At 35.1% G+C, this 20,768-nt stretch overlaps 1 protein-coding gene across 1 annotated transcript; it reads right to left on the bottom strand.

Moving 5' to 3' along the window:
• Positions 1 to 8,395: 8,395 nt before the first annotated feature.
• On the bottom strand, positions 8,396 to 19,019 carry LOC122140851 (death domain-containing protein CRADD-like). The gene is made up of 2 exons (XM_042746002.1): positions 18,498 to 19,019; positions 8,396 to 8,911 (listed from the first exon to the last, which is right to left on the bottom strand). The coding sequence occupies exons 1-2, from the start codon at positions 18,805 to 18,807 to the stop codon at positions 8,616 to 8,618; spliced, it is 606 nt and encodes a 201-aa protein (XP_042601936.1). The 5' UTR covers positions 18,808 to 19,019; the 3' UTR covers positions 8,396 to 8,615.
• Between the last annotated feature and the right edge of the window lie 1,749 nt (positions 19,020 to 20,768).

Raw genomic sequence — 20,768 nt, 5'->3', positions numbered from 1 at the left:
TGTGTGTGTTGCGTGTCTGATCACATGGGTGTGGGTACAGAGTGTCCAGTCGTGCTGCACTTAGTGTACCAAGATCTACGAAAATCTAATAAACAACTGTCAATAACAGGACGCACAAACAGATAAGAAGTAACTTTTAGAGCTGCTTTAATCTATCTATATATCTATCTAATCTACTAAAGGTTTTCCATAATTACCTTAGACATGAATTTCATTCAAAGTTTGTCTTGATGAACTTTTGTTTGTATGTCAAGCTTTTTAATTTCAATTCATGTTATATTAATATGTGAATATTTCTCAATAGCCTACCCTTCCTAGTGTAACTAAATATGCCATATCTGTAGCATTCAAATTATTTAAGCTGCTGTAAAACATGATTTACTAGGTTGGATTATAGTACCCGGACAGCCATAATTGTAGGCCCCTCTAGACAGACAAAGAAATGGGCAGGATATGGAGAGACACCTCTCAGCTATGTCATTTGGGGGCAAGTTAGTGGCCAAACACACACACATTCACACAATAACCAGAGATGTTGTGGCTTTTGGACACAGTCTCACAGGAATATACAATGTTCCCTAAACACAAACACCCAGAGCTCACAGTGGCCACACTGACCCCTAGCGTAAATGCTCTCTCACACTGAGTGTCTCTCTCACACACAAACACACATGCAAAGGATATGAATGTTGAGACCCCACCTGCTTATTACTGTGCAAGCAAAAACAACTACAGCTTAAGAATAACAGGACGTGAATTGAAGGGAGGAATCAGAATTTGAATACGACTGTAAGGAAAGGGAGGTTAGACTTTCTGGATCAACATGGGGAAAAAACATTTATTGAATTGAATTGTAAAAAATTATAATCTCTGGAAAGAGGAAAAACAATATTTTAAAAAATCTAATTAACAGTGACTCTGCCAAATTTTTATACTCGTTGTGTTTATGTTGGATTTAATTGGATTGGATTTTAAAAAAATATATATATTTCAGCAAGATTTTCTGTGATTTTTTTTTAGTGACCATGATGTAATATAATAATAATAAGAAGAATATTAATATTTACCTTTTTTTTTTATATGACATAATATGACAATACATACAAAAAAAAAAAAACATGATATACTGCATATTAAAAATATCATGTTTTTTTTTTTTTAATCATGCCAATATGTTTTCTTGGACGTTAAAATATTTGACAACCTGACTACCTTGCTATAAATGCCAGATAATCTGATATTTTAAAGACTTGACCCTAATAAAGGTTATCCAGGGGTCCAGGGGTGATGTAATTTCCTGTTTCATTATTTATAATCACATAACAACAAAATTTATTATTTTGGCAAAATGGCATTTTTGTCCTTGTACAGCTTTTTTTTCCTCAAATATTAGTTATGTTTTAAAACGAATTGCTTCACTACTTTCTGCCTTGTAATTGGTAATAATTAACAGACACCTTATTTTAATATAATTGATTTATTCTTTATGGCAGTCTTTAAACAGTTATACCATAGCTTTATTCCTTCAAGTGTTTTATTTAAGTCATTGTTTGTATGAATTTTACATGTTCATAAATTTTTACATGTGGAAATAATATAAAATACAGGAGTAAAACTCACAATATGAAGACGTACTGGTGAGGGTTCCTAAGAGGACAAGGCCACTGATTAAAAACATGCTTACAAAATGCACAGTTTAGCATTGAGTCTACTGCATGTACAGTAAGTAGTGCGGTATGCATTTCTGAGAAATATCTCTGTTGTGTTTTAGGCTCAAAACAATGCTTTGGAGCTCACAGCTTATGTATAAATCTCAAGAGGATTATTCTCGTTGTTTAACATGCCATACATGGGCATAACAGCTGAATGCATAATACATTCAAATCCCAGTGACTGTTTATCACTTTATTTAGCATACAGTGTATCTATACTGTACTCTATGTTATAGGGAAGTCCTGGTTTGTTGTATATTGGCATGATTTACTGATGTCTTGGCTCTGATAAGGATGTACTATTTTTGCAAGACAAGTTGATTCACAAAATAGATCACAACTGTCAAAACTGACCCTTATGACTCAATCTGATTTAGAAGAAACACAATGTTTTTCCTATTTTCCACCTACAGACATACACACCTCCACTGTCTCTCCGCACCTTCCAATCAGATTACCTTCTTTTACCACACAATCTCACAAAGACATGAATTCCCCTTTACCTGAGCTTTATATGTCACTGAAACGGACATCTGTATGAACACTGTGTGGCCCAAAACGCTACACTGCCGAACACAGGGGTGAGCTCATTTCCACAGTAATGCACAGAGTCAGATGACTGGGGGACAGCAGTCTAAATCTGAAGCTCAGACACAGCTCTTTGTTCTTGCATTCATTCACTGCAGCTGTTAGTCTGGCTTTAAGGCTATACGATGTAACAGAGCAGCATAATTTTGGTCAAGCTGTGTTTGATCTTACTGGCAGCCAGAAAGATTATAAGTAGCAGTGACGTACTTTCTGTTGTTATGTACATTTAAAAAAAAAAAATACAGTGGTGGTATCTGTGTTAATACCATAGCATTTAAAAAAAAAAGTTATTAATGTAAAATAACAAATTAGCTATTCTATGTAAAATTTTATATTGACAATTTAGTTGAGTAATTGAATAACTGATGACAGACAGAGAGATTCAAAGAGATTCTTCTGAAAGGTAAAATTAATATATGACCTATATAAAGGCATATGCGTATTTACATAATTAACTACCCATCATTTAATTGAAGATATGTCATAATAGCAAATTTAATGATTTCACTCAATTTACCTATAGGTTTTAATGAAACTATAACTTTTACTCCACAAATCCCTCATTAACAAAAAGACTAAAAAAATTTGATATTCAACAACACAATGTCATAGATCAAGAACTATTTTCCAGAGACAATACTTAGATCAGTCAACCGCAAAACTTTTTTGACTGACTAAATCTCATAAATTATGTCAGGTGTAATGACAAAATCAAAAATAGCCATTCATCAAAAGTGCTGAAATTAGATTCTGTGCCATCTATGGTAAAAACAACAACAACAACAAAAAACCTTCCCAATTTGCCTTTATACTACACCCTTAATGTATGTACTCTTTTGGTGAAGAAAAAGTACACACGTTTGAGTGTGTAGTAGAAGAGTAGGCAAGTTTTGGGACATACTATAAGGTCATAAAATTGAGTCTTTAACGGACCACGTCATAATTACTTGCATCCTGTCACTGTTAACAGGCCTGTCATTTATCTTGTCACAGTTAACATCCTCCAAATTTCATTAAATTTAACTTCCTACCGTATCCACCTTATTGTTCAATGCGAAAGTAAGCCATTTTCTGGTAATGTGCAAGACTTCCGGTTCATTAGCCGCTGTAGGGAAATAACGAGAAGAATAACAAAGTGCAGTAAATGGTAAAAATGTTTGCAATACAGATCAGTGTGTTCATAATTAAGATAATACATTCAAGCAGCAAAACAAACAGTTTTGTACAGCTAAAACTAGCTGGAAGTGGATGACACCAGAAGCCAGACCCATAAAATTGACAAATGCACCCACTCTTACGGGAAAAATAAGGTGGATTGGAGAGAAAAGAAGTAGCATGTTGATCTGCAAGCCATGGATCATTATGCGGAGATCTCTGCTCATATTTTTTGCATAATGATGCATTTAAAAGTTTTCACCAGGTTAAATATTGATTATTAGTAACTCAAACCACGTTATCTAAACCTCTCTACTTAACAGTCGGTCGTACACATCTGCCATGTTTGTAGTTTTTTAAACCTTTTTATTCGTGTTTATGGTTCTGAACCGAATCCTTCGCCAAAGCAGCAATGGATTGTGTGCGATATTCGCCATTAGAGTGTACACAGATCCACACTTCAAAAATCTATCTGAAATAGCAAAACCATCCATGGACTTTTGGAATAGGCTACTATATACACTGTGTATATATATATATACTTCATTTTCCTTCATCAACAAAAACCTGCAGCTTTTCTGGTGCTGTATGCAATTTTGACTCTACTAAAGCATTAAAAATACGATAATATGTTTGCAGATATTTAAGACACATGCTAAGTTAACATACTTGTTTATCTGAAATACAATGCTGAAGTTAGTTATTCTCCTTTAAAAATGTGTTCCTCCAGGCAGCATTCTCCAGGTATATGGAAACCTGGAAAATTTTCAAGGTGATTGGGACCCATAATATCTTAAAACAAGTTAGACAATGGCATTTCTGAAAAAGTAAACATCAGCTAAACCGTACATTTTGCATTAAACCTGCTAGAAGAGTCTGATGCTTTTCTTGTGTTATGGGAAGACTGTTAATCCATTACAAAGAGGGATAATACCTTGCAAGACTTCTTCAGAAGGTCACTTGAGGATGCTATAGACTGTGATCCAGACAACAGAAGAGAGACTGTGACCTTTATCACTAATCTTTATGCTTCATTCATGAATAGACCATTGAGCCCTGCAAACACAGGATCAGGAAACGATAAGAGAGATATCTGGATTTGAAGGTGTATAGCCGTGATGGTTTGCTCTGATAAAGTGCATTTACTGTACACATTTGAATAGAGAAGGATGATGGACAGGTTTAAATGTTCTTCCCGACCTCTTAATTCCTATTATATCACATATAATTTACTGCTGAAGCACTTCCACAAATTCACTTTTAAACGTTAAAGCCAAGGGCTTTGTGAATGACTAAATACTGCTTTCTAGAACCTATGAAATGAGCAGTTTTTTAATCTTGTGTTGATGTATTTTCTATTGAAACAGGAAGTTTGGGTCGGACATACAGAAGCTCCTTTTTTAAGTAGTCAATAGACTTCAGTTTACATCACAGATGTGAACCATGATTGGTTCACCATGATTATGAAATAAATAAACTCTTTGCAACTTCTTCTCAAAAATTAAATTGTAATTATTTCTTGTATAGTTGCATTTTTATATCTTGTAATTGTGACTTTAAATTTTTCTTTCTCATACCTGCGACTTTAAATCTCAGAATGTAACTTTATATCTCACAATTGTAAAATTATATATCACATATATGGTGCCTTAAGTTTCCTGTAATTACTTTACAGTATATCTTACAAAATGACTTCATATCTTGCCAATGCGATGCTGAATCTCGCAAGTGAGACTTTATATCTCACATCTGCGACTGTATCTCACAATTGCAACTTTGTTACTCTGATGCCTTTACATCTAACAATTCTGGCTTTATATTTCACGAATGCAACTTTGTTTCTCGTAACTGTGACTTTTAATCTTACAACTGTGTGATTTTCTTGTAATAAAAACTATGCAAAATAACTTTATATCTCACAATTGCGACTTAGTTTTTCATAATTGATAGTATCTCACAAAAGTAATTTTACATCTCACAATGACTACCTCACACATATGCCTTTGTTTCTCATAACTGCAACTTTATATTTCACAAAATGACTTACATCTCAGTAGTCACTTTTATGACCTTTTGTCCCAATCGATATCTTTACAGGCTTTATATCTTGTAGTTGTAACTACACTTTATATCTCAAAAGTGTGACTTTTCACTTTTTACTACATCTATATACTGACTTTATTCAAACTTTATCTCACAATGTTTTATCACCCCGAGGCCATCCTGTAGCTCAAACAATAGAACACTGCACTAGTAAAGCCAAGGGTTTGATGCAGGGAACACAAAAACTGATAAAAAGTGTACCTTGAATGCAGTGAAACTTGCTTTGGATAAAAGCGTCTGCCAAATGCATGAATGTACTGTAAATGTAGGCAGAAATGGACTTCCTTATAGCATATATTTGACCTCAAGGCTAACTAGCATGCGCACCTTTTCACTCACTGCTGTTCTGGGGGATTTCACATTTAACATTTCCTTTATAGGGCTACTACCTTGATTCACACACATCTTGTTCCAGCATGTAAAGAAAACTCCAGCAACTGGTTAATATTCACAGCTAATTATCACTCATGCCACTAAATGAGTTAAATCACTAACATTATTCATATCAATCTGAATGCAGGATAAAGATAATTGCATTTTATGTCATAACTCAGCATGTGTAAAAACCATTCCTGTCTCAGCCTTTCTATCCAGATATTCATTTGCTGAAACCAAAAGAGGAACAAATACGCAGACCAACCCATCAAGAGCCCACAGGGTATAGAATGCCACACCATCCAAAACCGGTCTCCATAGCAACCTGAGCTGAGAACCCCGCCACAACATTTACAGCAACCCTCAAGTATATATTTCCTCTAGAGTTCAGGGGAAGGCGGGTGACCACCGCTATAATTCAGTGGAGTAAGACATATCGTTCGCTAAAGAACTGCTTTAAGGCTTTGCCTTCAGCCACCTTTAAATCTAGAACAAACACGCTGTTATCCCTTGGAGGCATTTTTATCTTCGAAGGAGATGCTTTTTACGGGCGCTGATGCGTTTTTTGGCCCCACACGTGATTTTTCTGAACCACTGGACCGCACACACATCATTTAATGGGTATGAATTCAACCGTCCCAACTGAAGGCTCTGCACATTTCTGAGAAACACCGGAACAAAAAACGTACACTAAGCTGAATTTCAAACGCTTCCCTGGAATTAGGGAACTCAAAGGACAGAGGGCCTGTGTGTGTGTGTGTGTGTGTGTGTGTGTGTGGTGTGTGTGTGTGTGTTGTGTGTGTGTGTGTGTGTGTGTGTGTGTGTGTGCGTGTGTGTGTGTGTGTGTGTGTGTGTGTGTGTGTGTGTGTGTCAGATAGCTCTGTGTTTGTGCACATTTAGCGAGACAGTCAGTTATTCAGAAAAGAAAAACTCCACAGGGGACGTATATACATTATGAATGTTTCTCTCATCAGAAGAAGATGAACATTCATCACAAACGATCAACCCTCCCCACTCTCCAAGAACTGCACTCATCCAGAGTGTGTAAAAGGGCTGGCAAAATCATTCTGGACCCCTCACACCCAGCCCAGGCCTCTCTGAACTTTTGCCATCTGGTCAGCGCTACAGAGCACTGAGCACCAGAACAGCAACAGTTTCTTCTTCCCTCATATAATCCATCTTATGAGCAGTTTAACTTGGCAATAAACGTGTAATACACAACACTATACATTTATTTATTTAAAACACCATACTTCTTATTCACATTTCCTTGCATTTTTACATAACTTACCAGTACACACAAAAGCCATCTATTGTCTAATTGTTTATTGTGTATTTCATTTAAATATTTGTTGTACATTGGGCCCGAGTCAATATGCTGTTCAGGGGGCCCAGAAACCATAGGAGTAAACATACTTGGCAATAAAGCTCTTTCTAATTCTGATTCTGATTCTGAACAGTGCAACATGGCATTATTGGACCACCTCAGGGACAATGGGGCTGTTGATGGCCATTTATATTTAACTAGGTAAGTCAATTATACATCAGCGTAAACTCTTTCACGCTCAGATTCTAGGAAAGCATTCAAAGTCTCATAACGTGGCACTAACACCTGGGAGACAAAGCAGAAAACAAAAACCTGAGTGACACAAACAAACATGCTCACGCATCTGCCTTGTGAGGGAGCGGGTACACACAGCAGAGAAACTGAAGCGTGCAAATGTTTACGAACGATGGCATGTATTACACACACACACACACACACAGACTCTGATTAATAAGTGAGAGATTAGGAAATGACCTGTCATATTACAAACACTGATCTGTAAATATTGATTGAGCTTTGAATAAACAGCACTGAATAAAAACAAGTGACAGATGGAGAGAAAAACAATAGAGAGCAGACCAGATGTAGAAGCCTAAGATTATGTTCAAAACAGCATTTCAGCAAACAATTGTGTAATGTTTCAGTTCTCGTATAATTATTATACATGCACTAACTACATGAAATATATTTTTTTAGAAATGTATTTTATGTATAAGTGGGCAGCATAAAAATGTGTTTTAAAAGTATGAAAAAAGAATCAGTAACCAGTCCCCAGAACATACATTATAGATTAGAAATAAATGGTTAGAAATACAGATTTAAATATGTATATAGTGATGTGAAAAAAAGTCAGTGTTACCTGTTACCATCAATAACAGCTCTGTTATGCAGTCAAAAAAATATATTATTGATTAAAGTTTTTACTAAGCATTTATTCTCTCTACATTCAGATTACATAGATTCTATTTATTTTTTATTAAACCTTTATTTAAACAGTTGTTCTCTTACCATAATGTTATGTTAAAGTAACAAGGCAATTTACATTCCAAAAAATAGATGTAAAATGTATTTAAGGGTATAAAAATTGACACTTTTAAGGGCAATACAAAAAATATATTTCGGAAGCATAATTAAGAAAAAAAAATATTTTAATATTAAAAGGCATAAAAACAGTATGACATGATCAATTTCATAATTTTCCTAGCCATATTACATGTATAATGAAGTTTCAGTACATTCCTGTAACAAAATACAAAAAGTCACGCAATGACTGTCTGTTTCTCCTCCTTCAGTGTCTGTCGTGTTTTCCACAGCTCAAGAGCAGTATGAAGTCCAGAAAAACACAACTTGTTATGTCACACAAACACCTGTTGGAGGACAGATGGCGGGATGTCTGCGGCCTGCAGGCTCTGGAGCAGCAGCCGCACTGTGGCTTCTCTTCCGTTCCTCTGCGTCCACATCACCAGCCCAGCGAGCACCTGACTCTGAACCGCGAGGGGGTGGTCGGCGCAGCACCGGTACAGATCCGCTGAGGTCAGACCCAAGTCCAGCAGCACAGACTTCCACTCTGAACTGAGATGAGCGGCCAAGCGGTTCAGATGCTGCGAGGTTGGAACAGTCGGAAGGATGTGGTCAGGAACACCACACTGAACTGAAAACAAAGAAACAATGTATGATTTTAGAAGTAAGTCGCTTACTGTGTAACACAAGCACATCTCATTGAAATAATTACAGCACAATACATATGGTAAGGAAATTGGGCTGGGAATCGTGCAATTGTTTGCATTCAGAACTGGTTCCATTTTTTGTGATTTCCGTGACATTCAGTTCTGTTAAGGGTTCTTTTACATCTCCTATTGTGTTGTCCGTTTTGGTTGCATGCATCAGCTAACATTCAGCATGACCAGTGTAGTCCAATTCACAAACAAATGGGTGCTTTGAACTGATTTTCAATTTTCTTTTAATCTGTGAAAAAGACTGACACTATATGTTGTATTTATAAAACATTAAAATATATTACCAAAAATAGTAGGTATATATTTCCAGTCCACCTTGTCAAGTCCGAGGTCTTAACCAACTGAGTTTAAGACGTTTATTAATATCTTGTAATCTTAATTTTATGTAACCTTTTTCTATCCTCCATGTAACACATGATGTGGATTCGACTGTACTATGTAAAAAAAGACCAAAATGTCAGAGTCCATGTCAAAATTGAGTACATTCTAATATATATTAGAGTTGGGGTACTCGGACTGCAATTATGAATTAACTCAGACGTACTTGATCTTGACATGCATTCTGACATCTGCTTTTTTGGTAAAGTTATATATTGTTAAACTGAATCAGAATCGCTCAGAACTATTACATTTGTTACGATTCCAGGAAAATAAGAAACAAACACTGAAAGCAAAAAAATGTAAGAGAATGAGGTACAGCATGTTTTATTCATATATATGCTTCACCTTGTTAATGCACTCAGGTTGCAACTGAACAGCTTGAGGTGACAAGCCATGCATGTGTAATTTGGACCTCAGCAATGGAGGTTTGAGGGTGTCGGGGGACCTCTCTTATATGATGTAAGCATATTTATTTGAATAACTCACACAACAACTGAACAAAACTGCTGAATAAAATTTGATGTTGACAACAATCCAGCAGTGATAAGTCTCAATCTACATGAAGCATCAGTAAGTCAAAACCTATTTACTGGGCTGACAGAGAACGTGCATATAAGACATAAAATTAATTTTCAATTAAAATAATACATAGGCCAACATATAAAAAAGCAAAACCAACCATTTAATCATATTGGAAGAGACGGACTAGGAAACATATTTAACCAATCAAAATTTCTATCAACATCCAATCTTTCTGTCCCCGGGAAATGTTTTTGTCCCAAGAGAATAGAGATGTGTTTTATTTGAGCAGTGGGGATGAATGGAGCAAAGGTCGGTTTGAGAGTTTGTTTTGAGTGTTCCCAAATTCTTCACAAAATCAAGGACGTCCATTGATTTCTGTCGTCAACAGACAGGAGTGGCCACACCATGAGAATAACAACTCTATCTCTCTAAGGCAGGACATCTGAATAGCTTCTGAGTGGAATCTAACACTCTTGCAATGGACATTTCATAAAGTCTCTCCTATAATCTTCTATGAATGATTCAGATTGTTCAGAAACATGTTTGCAATTACGCTTGGCGACACTAATAGGTGAAGAAATTGCCCACTTCAGCTTTAAAGGGAGAAGAAAGCATTCACTTCAATTCCTCTTCACTGTTACAGGCGCTCAAATATACAAGTGCAGTAATTCTCTGCCATGGATTTGGACACTTTGCAGTAGTTCTTCACAGGTTTAAAGCTTCTGGACTCCAGAGACAAAGAAGATTAGTGTATTGAGGTGGCCCAATCAACAGCAAAAAAACACCACAAAGAGGATTTCAAGTGCTGGTTTAGTAAACAGGGGTGAGCTGGTAAAGATCCAACAGAGCCATAATCATCTGATTAATGGCTCATGGTGGTGGAGGTACACAAAGGAAAAGTGGAAAAAGACAGTCAGAGACAAAGAGAATAAAGATAAAGTATAAAAAATATTTTTTCTATTGTGCACTTTTTTTTTATTCAAGTTTTTTCTATTAAGATTGTGCACTATGACGGATTAAATAAGTTAATTCAGTAAAGAGATACTTTAGACAGATTGTTTGTGAGTGTTTTTGGACCACTTCATTAAACATCTGACTCATAAAAGTTCTGTGGTCACATTTAATGTTAGTTTTTGTGTACAGTTTTGCAATTGTACACAACAGCAAGCCATACTTATCACCCGTTTATTTTATTTTGCTGACAAAAATATATAATAGTATTTTGTTTGCCAAGAAAAAAGTAGAATTTGAGTGATCAGCCTCTGTAACTCGCACTAAACATGATTTAAAAAGTGCAAAACATTAAAAATGAATGCATTAAAAGATCGATAAGTCATTCATGTTACAACAAACGAATGTAAAATGTGTATAGCACAATCACAATTACAAGTTGATGAAAACAAAAAAGAAAAAACTGGTAGAGTAAAAAATAGTTCTACTTGAATTTTTCAATCAAAATGAATACTTTAGATAAATGTTAAATGAATAGAATATAGAGTGAAAAGAATGACAGAAAGAACTGAGACAGAGAGGGTGCTCTGCAAAGAACATTGCCTGGGTTTCGGCGAAATGCTCAACTTTTCTGAGAATTGTTTCTTTTTTATAAGATGGAGCATTCCAGCTTCAATTTCCATGCGTACATGTGGACACTTAACTCCAGACTGCTGGAGGGAACCGATTGTGCACTTTAAGAATGTAAAGTATGCAGAAGGCTTGATCTGAGGGGACATACAGTACCTTAGTCTTAAGAGGCCGTATGGAGACACATGTAACTCTGATGTACAGTTTATAAACCTAATCCATCACACTTTTGTGTCTGTGAATGAGTGTATAACAGCGGAAAGTGTTTACATAATTACTTAAACATCCCTGTGAGAGGATGCTTTAAATCTGACGGATCAGGAATATGTTTTTTTCAAAAAAGGCAATAAAAATACAGAGGTGAGCGAGTGTGAATTTCTTAAAACGGGCAACTCTGTCTCTCTAGGAAAAGTGAATGTGTTAATTTTAGGCAGGGTGATAGTGAACCGCCCACACATGGCCTCTGGGGAACAACAAGCTGTGTCGTATCTCTGTAAAATTCCACGAAAACTCACAATAAACCCTGCTTTTCAACAAGCGTGACGTCACAGGACAGGGCTTGTTTATCTAAAGTTGAAAAGAGGGAAAGTCACAGGCGTATAAATCACTATAATATACAATATAAACCGGAGAATTTCACATGTAATGTCACATAAATCTGCAGAATTGCAATGTGACATTAATGGTCCTGTTTCCTCTTGAAGAGAGATGGAGACAGAAGGGGAGGGTTCACTGAGGACATTTAGGCTCAATACAGGTGCTTGTGAAGACAAACACGCTCTGGACATCATGCTAACAAGCAGCAAATTACTTCAAATTACTCTCAAATATATATATATATATATATATATATATATATATATATATATATATATAAGCATACATACTTCATTATTATTACAGCCTCAAATAAATATAAGCATAATTTTTGATCATTAAATTTTTTTTTTATTAAAATGGTCTGGCTTCCTCTGAGGTCACACATTTCGTACATTTAAAACGTGATTTCAGTACACTCCAGTTTTTATCAGGCTTCAAACGTTCCATCTCATTCCTTATGACCAATATTCTGCTGCCCAAGGAAGGAATTCCAGTTGCTCTAAACTGAAAATACTGCAGACTAAAAGATAAGATTACACCTCTTTCCAGTGGAAATGTCAAATATATGTGGCTTATTCTTGTACATCTAAAGAAATAGAATGGAATGAACTGTTAAATTTACCTAAGAAAATATATCCTTTGTGGAAAGTACCACTGACACAACATCTATCACACTAGAGCTATTAATGTAAATTAAAAACATAATAAATTTGTTATTTTTTAAAATAATTGTAATTAAAATAATTAATAAATAATAAATATAATTAATAAATAATATAAATATTTAATTAAAAAACATTTCAATGTACATGATATAAAATCTACATAATTAATGCATATAAAACCAAAATTACAAAAATTACATTTTTTACAATTATATAATATAATATATAAAATCAAATGTGTGTGTGTGTATATATATATATATATATATATATATATATATATATATATATATATATATATATATATATATATATATATATATATATATAAAATTCTATTTTATATAATTATTTTTATTTACTATTTTATTTTTGTCAAAATTATAAATATAATACATATTACAAATTATATTTATAATATAATATATATTATATATAAAAACATATATGTCATGTTTTTATATATTAAAATATTACAATAATTTAAAAAATAATAATTGATTGTTTTTGATTAGCATTAATAGCTCTGTGCCTGATAACTTACTCATTGATCAGTATCCCTTCCACAAAAAATAGACTTTCTAGGGTAAGTTTAATAAGTTTGCCATTTTTAACTTAAGTTATTATAGAACTTTTTAAGTAAAGAAAAAATTGTTTAATTAAAAAGGTGATTCTGGGAAGAAAAAAAAACTGCTCGCACAATAAATTGTATTGTGTTTTGTATTTAATTTTTAAGTGCAAATATGGGCAGGGAAAGTACAAATCTGAACTGACTGGGCCAGCACAAAAGCACTTATTGTGGTTTGTTTGAAGTCATTAATCCAGCTCCATATAAATCAGAATGGGAGCAATGTGGGCAGACACTAAATCTCTCTGTTGTCGAACTGTAAAAGATTTGCCTGAGACAAGCAACTTGAGACAGATGGTTTCGTGTTATGAAGTGGCTCAAAATTTTCTAATGAAGCATAAATTTAAGACCTATTAATTGTCCTCAATAGACCCCATGTGTAAGCCTAGGCTTTGAGCACATGAACAAAAAAATGATCTTGTGTGGCTAAATTGGCTGTGGATGCTCAGCATCTGATCTCGATAAACATCATCTCCAAACAATATGAGAGTGTCATCTCTGTTCATCAATACAAACATTCCTAACAGATGCAGCACATCAAGGAATCAGTCCGAGTGTAGAGGCCAGCTGGAATGCCCGAGCGCTGCAGCCCGCTTCCACATTCTGACAGGAAGACTCTCCTCAAGCCAACGTTCCTGGAAATCAGACTGTACTAGAGATGGGTGGAGGGAACGGAGGAGGAGAGTCACTGTGATGTTCCAACAAAAAACAAGTGAACAGCACTGTGCTGCCTTGCTTCAAAAGCAAATTATAAGTGCCTTCCTCCATCCCTCCGTGGGCAAAGCGGGAGACGGCCAATTGCATGAGGAGAAGAGTCTGGCTTAGCCGGCACTAATGTGATCTTGCTCGCTATTATAAAACTAGCTTATACGTTTTTATCATTAACGGTTAAACATGTCTTCCTAAAATGATGACCCACTCATTGAATCTATTTTTTGCTATGTAGTTGACCTGTTCTGTTCACTGTTATTATATATATATATATACTATATATATATATATAATATATATATATATATATATATATATATATACATACATACATACATATATATAAATATATATATATATATATATATATATATATATATATATATATATGCTTGGCTATAAAAAAATCAAGATATCAGAGATCGATGCTGGTCTAGCTTTATATATATTTACACATAAACATATACGTATGCATTAGAAATTAGAACTTAATACTTTTATTCAGCAAGGATGCATTAAATTAATCAAAAAGTGATATTTTTTGTAACAGTATATTTCTATTTCATATAAACATTACATTGATTTCTGAAGGATCGTGTGGCACTGAATACTAGAGTAATGGCTGATGAAAATTCAGCTTTGCCATCACAATAATAAATTACATATGAAATTCATTTAAACAGAAAACAGTTATTTTACACTGTAATAATATTACACAATTTTACTGTTTTTAGTGTATTTGTAATCAAATAAATGCAGCCTAGGTGAGCGTAAGATATTTCTTTCAAAAACATTAAAATACTTAAAGACCCCAAAGTTTAGAATGGTGGTGTATATTAAGATTATGAGTCTGAACCATTCAGGGGCTCTAAAAATAATAATTTGTATGGACAACTTTTTTTTTTTTTTTTTTTTTTGGGAGATTGACATTACCTGCTCACTATGAATTCAAGATCTCTTAATTCTTCAAAAAATCTTATATTTGTGTCCACTTGAGAAAAAAAAAAAAAAAAACACCATACAGGTTTGAAACAACTGATTTTTTTTTATTTTGGTTGCACTATACCGTCCAGCAGTCATATAGCACACAAAATACAGAAACAGGATTGTATGTGAATGTTTTACCATATGTATGCCATATGGCGTAAGATAATATTATGCTCTAGATATCTACTTTAGTTCTCAAGCTTTTTATAGTCTTCGTGGGCGACACTGCCATACACTGTAAAAGTAAACATGTACAGAACGGTGCAAAAGCTTTTGAGATGAAGCGGCAGCTGCTGAGTATTACAGAGGGTGACTAACAAAGTATAAGGAATTGACCTGAAGATATAAGACACACCGCAAATGCAGCTGTGCAAATAACAGATACTATAGTCATCGTAGGCTGAAGACTGGTAGCACCAGTCTGGTGGACACGTGTTACCAGTGTTTTCTCAACTTTCTCATCATTCAAAAAATATCTTCTAGATATTTTCAGATAGAGAATGCAAAACAATGCTATAATGATATGCTTATAGTTAGAAGTTAGTTTAATAGTGAGCATATATATATATATATATATATATATATATATATATATATATATATATATAACTACAACTACAAAAAACATGGCGTTTTATCTGATCACGGTCTCATACAAGCCAGTTTGGAAAGGAAAGCTCCCACAATGACTCACAACTGCACTAACATGCTAACTTCTGCTATAATGGAAACCAGTTGTGATAAATTTGTCTAGAGGCCTTCCACAGAACATTTAGCCTTGTAAACAACTTAAAATTCAAAACCTTACAGCATCAGGTACGATAAGTTCCAGGAACCCGTAAGTGAAGGCTTAAGGAACAATTTGCATCCTTTTCCTTAAAGCGAGCATCTCATAAATAAACATGCAAATACACATGCCTCGCAGGTGTGCAAATGGACTTTTAAAAGAGGATACTGTGTCCCCATTTGACTGATCTCGATTCGAAAGTAGCTAATAAGTTCATAAGGATCGTGCTTGGCTAAATTCAACCAGAACATGCGTCTCGTTTATTAATGTGTCCGTGACACTGCAGATTGAGGGCCTGTCACAACGATGGAGAATGAAAGCGAGTTGAATGAAAAACACGTTCCCATGCCAACGGAATGACATCACTGATGTTAAGATCCAAATTCATAGTGCCATGAATATTAATAATATGAGCAGCTGATAAAGAAAAAATGTGGGAAAGAAAGAACAAAGCACCAGAATTATTTGTGTCCCTGAACGGCCACTGATGACTCAAACCTATTAAGCTAACAAGAGCTTAAAATTAAAGCGAGTACTTAAGTGTGAAGAATGTTTGCTCAGAGTAGCGCTCGTCCTCGACTTCCTAGAAATGTGCAAGCATGCTTTTTTTTTTCCCTCTTTGTTTCTTTTATGCTTTCTCTCTAACCCCACCCCATCCCCCAATTTATTACCATCTGAACCACAGTAAGTCAATAAAATCTTCAGCTCAGTAACTGGAGACAGGAAGGAGAGGGAGAGCAGCCAACAAACGGCTTTGATTATATTTTTCCTAGAAAGGAGGATGCTTGGCGAGAGTGCCGGGCCGCAGAGCTAGTGCCAGGAATTAATGCAGCTTTCATGGAAAACCAGGGCAGCGCACCAAGCCGGCCTGGCCTTGAGAGACTCAAAACACAACTTCAGCTCTTTTTTTTTTTCTTTTTTATACTTTGCTCTCCTTCTGTTTTTCTTTTTTTACGTCTTGTTTTTTTTCTATGAGGGAAGGGGTTGGGGTTTTTTCAAAGGTGTTCTGGGGTTTGGTTGACTGTCTAAAAAGGGAGATCCGGAGTGTCAGTGTATAGGGTTTTCAGTGGGTGTCCCATTCTCACATGGGAAAACAACAGACAGCAGATAATAAGCCGCCTTTCAGCAAAACAGCAGCTGAAATATAAGCAATGCACGCAGAGAACTCCTTCGTCTTTACAAACATCTGTGCAGCTGAAACCAAACTGTTGTGGATGTAAATAAGGCATTTCACACACTTTCCACTGTAAATACGCAAAAACATTAGTTTTCAAATCATATGGAAATTTGCAATGCTTTAAATGCATTTGCTGTAGGTTCTCTGCTAGAATTAGTAACAGAGGGTTTAGTGTAAGGGATAAGAGGAAGCACTAGTTATTTAACCCCTCCGGTCTGAAACAGGAGATGTAATGGCTTGACCTCAATTAAAAGAAGAATGGTTTTCATTATGAGACAGAGAGTGATATCAGGTGAAACTGAGAGGGAATATGAGGGAACAGAAACACGTCTGACTACAAAAAGCTTTACATGTAGTGCAACTGCTGCCTTGAAATGGCTTAGAAATAATGTTACTAATAAAATACATTTATATATGTTTTAGTTAATGATGTGTTATGTTGTTATATTTCTTTATATCTTTATTTGTTTATATTTCATATTAGTGAAAGAATAACTATATAATGAAATATGAAATGACATGTATTTTTATATTATATATCAGTGTTCTCACACACATGTGAGACATGTCGTGCTCAGTGCCTGGAGACATTTGTCCAAACAGTACAAGCAAGACAGAAGTAATGTAAACTGTTTTTCTGTGAATGTGCAAGACTTCCAATTCATCAGGAACTATAGATAAATTAATAGAAGAGTAACACTAAAGATCAGTAGGCTATACGGTAAAACGATTTGAGCAACAAATCAATGTTTTTGTTTTAATTATAACAAACACTAGCAAAAAAAATCAATTCTTTTTTAGAAAAAAAAACAACAAATTTTTTTTTATTTTCCTACCTAAATAAAACAAAAAAAAAAACCACACACAATAAGTTACAAATGGACACACCCACTCTTATGTTAACAATAAGGTTCACACACATGTGTTTGTGTGTACCTAGCTATTAGGATCAAATGTCTCCTTATACCAGTAAATTTTGACCTTGTGGGGACATTTTTGGTCCCCGTGATAAAGCAAGCTTATAAACCATACAGAATTATCTTTTTAGAAAATCTAAAGCAGAAGAAAGTTTTGTGTGAGGGGTACGTTTAGGGGTACGGTTAGGGTCAGGGGATGGAAAATATAGTTTGGACAGTGTATATAAACCAGCAGCCTATGGAATGTCCCCATAAAACATGGAAATGATGATTTTTATTTTCTTTATTTATTAATTTAGTCAGAAAATTGTGTTTTCTATTCCCTAAACCTCACACAAAACGTTCATACATGTTTTAATTTTAATTTCACTTTATTTCGTGGGGGACCCCCACACACATACGCTTAGCTATCCAAAATTAGGACATTTAGGGCATTTGTGCTTACTTGCGTTTTTGTAAGGTTAGCCCAAAGGGGTGTTGTGTGTCAGATTTCGCTCAAAGGAACACAAGAACGCTCGCGCGCACTCGCCGCCCGCGGGACTCACCTGAGAAGGACGGAAGAGGAGGCTCGCTGTCTTCAGCACACAGTCCCAGTAATTTGTCCTTGATCCAGGGAAAATCTTTCTCTAATGACTGAATAAAGTGATGGAAGGCGTGCGAACCCCGCGTGGGCAGAACATCCAGCAGCTTGAGCGTTTTTTTCCTGTTAGACGACTCCGACCTAATCTCCTCTAAATGACTCTCCGTTAAGATCTCCTCCTGGTATAAATACTGTATGATCATGTCGTCCACTAAAATCTCCTCGGCCAGAAAAAGCCGCTGAGATCGGAGCAGTCTTTTGTGTTTTGGGTACATATTTGAACCCGATGACCGAGTAAAATCCCAGATTGTTAACCACAACAACTGTCTGAACTATGAAGAGCTTGCTTAAACAGCCGGCGAATTCTTATTTAACCTATCAGTTATTGTTGGTCAGTGCACGTAAAGTGATGTTTATGAATATTAGATATCACGCGTTTGTAATTTTGTGTGTAATACATTGTGTATTACACGTGACTTTTTTTATGCGTAATGTCGCATTCATTTCTACCGGCTAGAAACGAGGAGCAAGAGGAACTAATTTTTGGCATCATGTTTGTGTAATATGTGTAAATAAATTGGGTAATTTAGGCTAATCATTGTCCAGAAATAATGGTCCTTTTCAAACAAAGACACCCTCGATATAAAGCTGAATTTTCTAGGTAAAATATTAACAACCATTCTGTATTATTAATGCACCACATTTGTATAAATATCTGTAATGTCTTTACTTTCACATAAATATATAGTTTATTGTGCTAAAAAAAATAGGCCTAACTAGAGCAACTCTGATGTTTTGGCTTAAACTATTCTTAGCCTATATGGTAAATTTTTTAAAGGATAATAACTACAATCCTTTCTTTTTCTGTCTCTCTTTTTCTCTCTCCTTTTCAAATGATGTAGTGTGTGAGTAGTGAGTGATGCTCTTGTCTTTCCAGTTTGTCCTGTGATGACTCTTACAAAAACATTGTATATTGTATATAAAGCTGCCTATTGCTGACATTTTCCCCTGATTAAGAAAGTTCTGTTGTATATTTTCTTGTCCTCATGACGTTCGGATTAAACCACTCGTTTGAAACACTAAGCTTTCTTTTTGTAGATCAACAGTTGTTCCAGGAAGAGCGGATTATTTGAATATTATGGCATTTATGAGCTGCAAGAAGCTGGATGTATGTAAATCCCCAGTGGTAATATTTGCATGTATAATCCTGAGGGTCCATACCTTCATTGCCTTTTGCAGCATTTAACCCTGTGTCCTCTCGCAAATAATGCCCTATATGTTCAGTTCATTACATTTATTGTATGGCTTCTTATACAACGTACATTAGGCCTGCCTTAGCATCAAGCAAGTTTACACTAAGCTTTTTAAAAATCTGTTTGCAGGGATTTCCCTTTCAGAGAATCCATTATTTTTGAGGCTTATGGACTTCAAACTAAATTGGAAACAGTTACAGGGCCGATTAAGGACATGAATATTTGCGTACTGTATAGTCATTGCATGTTTCAAATATTTTAAATTTTTAGTTTTATTAATCGAATTCATAATGTTTTGTCACCTAATGTTTAGAATCTGTTTCATAATTAAATGATGTCCTAAATGGTGTGTTTCTGCACGTTGCACCACACCTGTCTCAAATTTGAATGAACAGTTTGATATTATATCATCATGGTCTTGATAATGCCGTAATGTTGCAAAAGGTGTCACATGCTTTTGTGAAGCATGCTTTGCAATTCAAACATACAATAGGCTGTGTTTTTATCAGATGTACAGTACAACATGAAGACTTTAAAAGCTGAAGTAGTCCTTTGAATTGTTTTCGGTGCATGTAATATGAGGTGAGAGTTCAATAGCCCTCGCCCCTGAACTGACCTTTTAAATCCTGTTTACTTGACTGCATGAACTGTTAAGATATTGCTAAGTGTCAGGTCCAGTCATGTAAAGAGATAAGAGATGTGAGCTCCATATTCCTCACTGGGTCAGTTCAGGTCCTCTTGCCCTCAACCACTGACAAATTTTTGGTAAACATATGTGTTTGCGCATCTTTCTACATTCTTATTCCCTGTCACTTGGAAGATTTCTTCTGAAATCCCATCCAATTACCTTTAATTTAATGTTTTGTCTAAAAAAAAAATACAAACAAAAATATAATATTTTCCCAAACTAGATAGATAGATAGATAGATAGATAGATAGATAGATAGATAGATAGATAGATAGATAGATAGATAGATAGATAG

Source organism: Cyprinus carpio, chromosome A4 (assembly GCF_018340385.1).
Source record: "Cyprinus carpio isolate SPL01 chromosome A4, ASM1834038v1, whole genome shotgun sequence".
Classification (NCBI taxonomy): domain Eukaryota; kingdom Metazoa; phylum Chordata; class Actinopteri; order Cypriniformes; family Cyprinidae; genus Cyprinus; species Cyprinus carpio.
The sequence above is the reverse complement of the archived record's forward strand: the minus strand, read 5'-3'. Positions and strand labels throughout refer to the sequence as shown.